General features: G+C 50.1%; 1 protein-coding gene across 1 annotated transcript in view; it reads right to left on the bottom strand.

The window, feature by feature from the left end:
* Positions 1 to 2,596: 2,596 nt before the first annotated feature.
* The window catches only part of ST6GAL2 (ST6 beta-galactoside alpha-2,6-sialyltransferase 2), a 58,578-nt gene continuing 53,250 nt past the window's right edge, over positions 2,597 to 7,924 (bottom strand). Inside the window, exon 6 of the mRNA XM_060027652.1 lies at positions 2,597 to 3,476. Within this exon, the coding sequence (XP_059883635.1) occupies positions 3,223 to 3,476 (254 nt within the window). The 3' untranslated portion in view covers positions 2,597 to 3,222. The remainder of the gene's footprint in view (positions 3,477 to 7,924) is intronic.

Raw genomic sequence — 7,924 nt, 5'->3', positions numbered from 1 at the left:
TCGTCAGCTGTGGAACCACTGGGCAAGAGTCCTAAAGGATCAGAAAGTGAGAAGTCGACACAGACAACCTGAGTGAATGTATTCAGACCCCATCTGGCCTGTGCATTCAGTCACGTGTTCCTCGATAGTCACCCCACCTCCCAGCTCCGTTTCTTCCCACAGCTAAGCAGCAATGAGACCAGGTCACTTTGGCTACCGGTCTCAGCCACGCACGGTGCCTTGATCTCTAAGAGAAAGGCTGGAGAGAGAGCGCTTTCATTATGTCATTTGTGCACACGAAATCCCTCCATCACCTACCATTACTCACGTGAGCCCGATCCCACTTCCGCAGCCAGATGGGACCTAATTAATTCAGTGATTGTAAGTGGTCCTGCCCGGAAGGGTCAGCCCACAACAGCAGGTATTAATCTGTTCCACCAGAATGAACCGGCTCATGATCATGTAACAGAGTAACCCGGGGCGGCTTTAAACCCTTGACTTCATTTCCCGATTTGGAAAAGGCTAACATTCGTTTCAGCATTGCCTTGTGCAGATGCTACGGCTACCATGACAGAGGATTACTGGGGAGCCCAGGGGGGATTGAAGGTCGGGCTGCCGGCCGAGGGCGAGGGACACGTGGGGAGGAGGGGACCGAGGTTCCTTGAGCCCTGCGTCCCGCAGACGAGGGTAGACCCCGGGACGGACCGAAAGGTGAGCCTAAGCCCCGCGCGGGCTCTGAGGGGAGAGGATGCTTCCTTGCAACTCCTACCCGCCAACCCGCGGGCCCTGTGCCCTGTAAGGTGACACACAAGACCAGCACGGGTGTCCCTGGGGACAGTGAGGGCGCACATCTGTTAGACCTCCCGCTTGTACCTGGGCAAGGGCTGGGGAAGGGCCTGGATGCAGGCGAGTTGTTATTCTTGGTCCATGGTTGTTTCATTGCGGCAGTAGCAGCAACAGAAGATCGAGTGAAGTTGCCTCGAGATGTGAAGCAACGTGACCTCCTTCCGTCCTGAGAGTGAAGGCCACCTTACGGCTTGGGCTTATCAAACATCCCTCCTCAGCAGAGGGTGAAGGGCCTTGGAAGAGGCGAAGCCTGGAAGAAACGCAGCCGGGCGCCGTTTCCTGTAACTGGTCCGCGGAAAGCCGGGCGTTCATTGCCGTTCGTGGCATTTGAGGGCTTCGTCAATGTCTGGGAAAACACTGCCTCTTAGGGCCGATTTCATTCATTCTAGAAGCAGCCGGCACATCAACTAAAACCTCCTAACACTTTTAAGGAGTTAAACAATTTAAACTTTTAAATAGGAGAATGCCCAGCCCGCGTTGTATTAATACGTGTACCCCATTTTCTCAATGTTTAGCAGACCTTGGTTCCCAAGGGTCTTTAAGGCCATAATAAATCCAAAACTTTTAATAAAATTTTCTTTACTCTCTTCAACCTTGTAACCTTGGTGACACTGAAAGTACGTTTTAAAAGTACATGTGTCACAAAGGGTATCAATACTTAAAGATCTTTGCAGTGTTTTCTGGGGCTTTTGAACTTGAATATTTACATTGACCCCCCATAAATTTTCTTCTACCCATGATCTCATGCCACCAGAGGGGGCTGCCCTGGACATAAGGAGGCCGGTAGGGAAATCCAGTAGGAAGATTATTACAGAACCTTCAGCGTCATGGGCCTCTGAAGGCAGAGCCTGGAGGGTCTGGGGGGGAACAAGGGTGGCTGGACTGCTCACCCCGTATCAGCCACTTCCCAGTGCCCAGAGTCACTGAAATGTTACTCACCGGACACTGGACAGGAGCACGCTCTTTCAGGAAACCAGGAAGAAAAGTGGCCTGGCCACATCTCAGACGTAAGCCAACGTGCTGAACAGAATTACCATCCCTCCTCACAGATCCAGAAGCAAAGCTCGCAAAGTGGGCTTTGGTGGATATAGTCACGATTGAAGTTTTTCAGTGACACCCTCCTTCACTGTAACAATAAGCTGTAGGAGATGCCTGGGACCCAACCCGATTGCTGCTGAGTCTGGTTTCTGTCAGCCACGGTTGCTCAGGAAAAAAACCGATCCTGGAACAGAAAACCCTGCGCAGTAAACTCTCCTGACGTTCACACAACTGCGAAAGACGACAGATTTAATTAAGCTGCTCTCGTCATGGCCAAGACGTCTTAACTGTACCACTCAGATAGGTTTTAGTTATAGATTGAAATCGCATGTTTCACTAAAAGGTATTCCAAAGCGTTTCTGTTTCACTACATGTACAGCCAAAAAAAAAAATTGTTTTTTGATGTATCAGTGACAAAAGTTGAGATCACAACAAAAGCAACTGACCCAGCCAACACACTGGGATGACACTCCTCCCTCTCCCTGCCTCTCCCTCTGAAGCGTGTATTAATACTTATTTTCCTATTTGTTAAAGAGCAATGCTTTCACACAACTGTATTTAATTACACGGCTTTGTTATGTTGCTGACATAAAACAGGTAGGTGAAAACAAGGGTGGGATTCCTAAACATCTGTCTGTAGGAAGAATTAGTGAAAAACCGGTGTATCACCGTCAGGATCCCAATAGCTGATATTAACCTGCAAGAAAAAAGCATGAGAGAGACAGGTGTGCATCCCCAGAGCTGCTCTTGCGGGTTGGCTTTTTCTTGGATTGCGCAGGAGGAAGGCTTTATGGTTTTAGAAATGTGTCTGATACACAAAGAGCAAAGCCTTCGGTGGCAGCTGGGAGCAGAGATGGGGATGCCGAGGGTCAGAAAGCCCTCAAAGGATATACCGCGGATTCTGCTGTTAGTGTAAGCATGCCTGGGCGCTAATCCAGACGTTCGTCAGCAACTCTAGGCTCTTTCGTGACAAGTGCACGTACACGTGGCACAGTTGATGGGACATGTGCTGTCCCTCAGCATGGGTGCTTCCAGGTACAAACTGTGTCATCTATCAGGTGTATCCCTGACACCTGCTGAAACCAGCCCTAGTAAAGAGAAGACTAACATTTTCGAGCTATTTACCCATTTGTTATACATTTGCTTTTTTCCTAGCTATTCTTTACAAAAGTTTTTTGCAACTTTCTTGAGTTTATTTCTTTGAGTTCCACTTCTATATTCAAAGCAGTCGTAAATACTCAATGGCTTAGAAAGGGAAGGACCCCCGTGGCCATCACGAAGTCACAGCTGGCGACCGAACGCTGCGCCACCTCCAGGGCACCTTCCAGCATCTCCAGGACTCGGAGCCCGGCCAGCCCCTCAGGCTCCCGGTGGGCAGCGCACGGCCCGCAGCCCGGGCAGCACGACCTTGCCCTTGCGGTGCAGGTCGCCCTGGGCGCCCGTGTTGAGCCGCTGCACCAGCAGCTTCTCGTAGAGCAGCGGGTGGTAGGCGCCCAGCGTGCAGGCCGCGTCGTAGTAGGGCTCGTGGTAGTGGCACAGGTCCGTCTGCCTCACGGACGGGATGTACTCGTACACGTGCACCTCGCCGCACAGGCTCATCATAAGCAGGATGCCTGCAGGAGAGACCGGAGCCGTGAGCAACGCAGGATCCGGATTCCGCGCTCGTGTCTTCCCTGTCTGTCTACGCATCTCTGTGTCCTTCTGACCGTGACACTGGAATTGTCTGTTTACAGTCTGTCTTTCCCACCAGACAGCAGAGGATCTGAGGGTTAGGGCTGGGCCTCATCCATCTTTCTGTCACTAGTGGCGAGCACAGTTATCTGGTGGAGAGTTGGGGGCCCGTGCTTGTTGAATGACTATATGACCTGCTTTCTTGCTTTTTTAAAGGTAACGAGGTTGGGGGCATCTTTGAAGGGGCGGGGGCGGAGGGGCACGGCTGGGGCAGGAGATTCCTGCTCTGTGCCCCCTTCCTTGTCGGCTTCACTTTGTGGCTCTAACTTCCAGTGAGGGGCGTGCGTGCGGTTTGGGGGCTGGGGGCGTGTTAAGACGTGATGCTATGAAACATTCACTCGTCCACTTGACTGCTGGGGGCCCAGGAATGTGAGAAGAAAAGACAAAGTGATCAAACTTAAGGAAAGGACGGTCAGCGCCAGATCTGCATCCCCAAGTCAGAATATCATGTACCACCTTCGACATGCAGGTCCAACTAATGTGCAGCAGGACTGTGATATAACAAAGAAACACATGTTATAAAAAAACAGATGCAAAAATAGTTGCTTCAACGGAAAGAGATGGAGATACAGAGTTCAAAATTAATATTAAAATTATTTTTCTCACTGGAACTGTCAATATTAAAGTTGCTTTCTTTTTTTTTAATGTTCAAGATAGCTATAAAACCATATGACCATTGAGCAGATCTCGTTCTGGATCTATACTAAAGAGCTTTCTTTTCCTAGCTCCACCATCATCTTTGTTAACATTCTTTAAACTTAAAAAACATATGGACTTCCCCGGAGATCCAGTGGTTAAGACTCCACGCCTCCAATGAAGGGGGTGTGGGTTCGATCCCTGGGTGGGGAACTAAGATCCCACATGCCGCGTGGTGCAGCCAAAGGAAAAAAAAAAAAAAAAACACGCCAAGAGGAAAAGAAAAGAAGAAAGTAACGCTTAGCCCTTTTATGAGAGGATATCCCTTGTTATGAAAAACACGTGAAGTCACACAGCTCCTGTTACAGACAAGGCCTCTCTGCAGAGGACGATTGTATTTCTAATTAATCAACTGTGCATGCAGCATGGAAATCCCCACAGCTGGAGAAAGTGCGGCACGAGGGGCCCAGGGGAGCAGTGGGAAGGGCCTGGTTTGCCTGGGGATCCAGAAAGGTCCCCAGGGAGGTGAGGCCTGAAGCCGCAGGGACCATGTTGGGCAGGGCGGGGTGGGGGGAAGAAGAGGATGGGAAGCAGAAAGGACGACAGAGGGGACCCTGGGGTCCTGCTGAGAAGATGTTAGGATGCGCCTTGCGGGCCACGGAGGTGCTGTGGCTGAGAGTAAACCACGCCCCTAACGAGAGACAGATTCTTCAGGTCAAGGGCTAGGAAGTGACGCTGTTCCCAACAGCTGCGTCGAAACTTCAAGCCCCTGCTCAGTCCCCCTCTTCCTCCCAGCTCTGCGGGCTCCCTTCCCCCTCCCGCGTCCGTGGGCCCCGCCCACCGTGACCGTGATCCAGGAGAAGCCAAGAGAGAACCGAGGACCAGCGCCTGCTTCAAGTCACCGAGGGGGTGGGCACCAGCCCAGCCTCGCACAGGCGATAAGATCTCTGCCTCTTTTGTTTTTTTAAATTCTTTTTCAAATTCTTTTCCCACTTAGGTTATTACAGGATACTGAGTAGAGTTCCCTGTGCTCTACAGTCGGTCCTTATTGGTTATCTCTTTTAAATATAGCAGTGTGTACCCGTCAATCCCAAACTCCCGAACTATCCTGCCCCCTCCTTCCCCCCTGGTATCCCTGCTCTGTGTACGTTTCTCTTCATCATCACAAAATCACCCATGAGGAATTGACACAGTGGATGAGAAAGCCATGTGCCCAGAGAATTACATTCGTTTATTCCTGTGACTTTAAACCTTTGATGAGCAAGGCCGCCTCTGCCACGTGTGTCTCTGGGTGAGAGTCACAGGCCTGTGTCTGTGGAGCTGAGGGCGCTTCAGTGTTTGCCCATCAGGGCTCGCGCTGGCCGCCCGCCCTCCCTTCCCTTCCCTGGGCGTGGCGTGTGGCCAGCTGTGCCCGAGGAACCACATCAAAGCATCCCAGAATCCTTCATGAAGGATTCATCCCTGAACGTCCTCCCTCCATATATTTATTACAACGGTTTTCCTGCAGCACAGTGAAGAGGCTTCAAGGGTAACTTTTTTTTCCTTTTTTTAATAAATTTATTTATTTATTTATTTTTGGCTGCGTTGGGTCTTCATTGCTGTGCACAGGCTTTCTCTAGTTGCGAGGAGCGGGGGCTACTCTTCGTTGCAGTGCACAGGCTCTAGGTGCGCCGGCTTCAGTAGTTGTGGCACGTGGGCTCAGTAGCTGTGGTTCGCGGGCTTAGTTGCACCGTGGCATGTGGGATCTTCCCGGACAAGGGCTCGAACCCGTGTCCCCTGCATTGGCAGGCGGATTCTTAACCACTGCGCCACCAGGGAAGTCCCCTTCAAGGGTGTCTTTTGCACAAAAGCTTCTGATAAATGAGCGTGGAACTGTGTCTGGAAACCACACTCCCGTTACTGTCAGCCCAGAACACAGCCTCATCCACGGGGCCTGCGACCTGCGTGCACTAGCCGTCGCCTTTGCAACTCTGGTCTCCAAGTGGGAGAAGCCACTGTCATTCCTGAGAGACGCTGTTATCCTTCCTCGAAAGCAGTTCTCAGCCTTCAGCGTGAAAGGACGACCTGGCAGCTTGTTAAAATGCAGATTCCCGGGCTTGTCCCCGGCCCTAGAGACCTGGGTTCCCTGGTGTATGTTGGGGTACAGGAAATGGGTTTTTTTTTTTTTTTTTTTGGCCATGCCACGTGGCATGTGGGATCTTAGTTCCCCCGACCAGACCAGGGATCGAACCCATGCCCCCTGCATTGCAAGGGCGGAGTCTTAACCACTGGACCACCAGGGAACTCCCAAGGAAATGGAATTTTTTTTTGTGGTACGCAGGCCTCTCACTGTTGTGGCCTCTCCCGTTGCGGAGCACAGGCTCTGGACGCGCAGGCTCAGCGGCCATGGCTCACGGGCCCAGCCGCTCCGCGGCACGTCGGATCTTCCCGGACCGGGGCACGAACTGTGCCACCAGGGAAGCCCCGGAAACGGAATTTTTAACAAGCATTCCTAAGCAACCTGTGGTGAAGGGCCATTAAAAAAATTCCCATCCATCACAGACCAATACTTCTGTAAAATACGCGAACAATGAACTACGAGAAGAATGATCACATATTAGGTTGCCATGCTATGTCAAATTGCTATAAAACCTTCCAAATACTTTCAGTTTCTACACTGATCTAGTCGTAGACTAATAACAAACGTTCCTGGACCAGTGCTGGTCTGCTTACCATGCTTGGAGGACCGGGATGGTCTCACACACGTATTCTTTGAAAAACTCTGCTGTAAGGATCCCGGAAGTGTCTCCTTAGTAGCTGACCATTCTGCATGTTAGACAACTAACCTGGAGTTGAACTGCTACTCCCACCCAAGTAAGAAGAAGTCTGAGTAATTTCTCTAGGCGTCCTTGCCATCTACTTGGCCTCAAAGGTCTACTAAGTGCTCGAATCTGGTTACTGTTTTCTGGAAAGTTTTCCAGAGACAACGTTTCCTCTTACTGCTAGTGAACTACTATCAATACATTTTAAATCACGTATTTATTAAATAGACAATATAGATTTTGTCCTATGACTGGGCAAAAAGTTATGGTTTCACTGTGAGTAAATAGGTATATGTTTGCATTTTCACATATACTTTATATTTTAAAGTGACTACTAGAGCTTCAGAAGTACTGACATTTGCTAGGTAGTGCACAGCCGTCCAAACTGAAGGCCGACAGAGGTTCAGGAAGTGTCTTATTTTGAGTCATCTGTGTGCATCCTCCTGGCTTTTGCATCTCATTTTGTGCTTCTGTATGAACTTGTGGGCTCCTATCACCATTAGCCTTGGTCCAGAGCATCCTAAAACTTAAGTTAGAGCCGAGTCTGCTCTAAGTGATCACGTGACGGCCAGCTGCGGTACTGACAGCAGAATCGGCCTGGCAGCACCTTCAAAGGGAAGGGAAATCAGTTTATAGCTCATGGGTCCATGTGAAAGGGGGACAAGGTTTATGGACGCAAAGGTGGAGGATATTTTCTCTTATTTACATTTCTGTAGACGGCGTGGTCATTGCATTTGGCACACGCGTGCTCTGCTTATTAATCTATTAAGGCCGACATCACACATAAACTCGAGTTTAGGTTCAGACTCTGCCATTTAATAAATACTGAAAATCATTATTAAATGTGGTTATATCTGCGCATCACTTTTCCTAGGAGTTAAGAGTACTTAGTC

Source organism: Delphinus delphis, chromosome 12 (genome assembly GCF_949987515.2).
Source record: "Delphinus delphis chromosome 12, mDelDel1.2, whole genome shotgun sequence".
Classification (NCBI taxonomy): domain Eukaryota; kingdom Metazoa; phylum Chordata; class Mammalia; order Artiodactyla; family Delphinidae; genus Delphinus; species Delphinus delphis.
The sequence above is the reverse complement of the archived record's forward strand: the minus strand, read 5'-3'. Positions and strand labels throughout refer to the sequence as shown.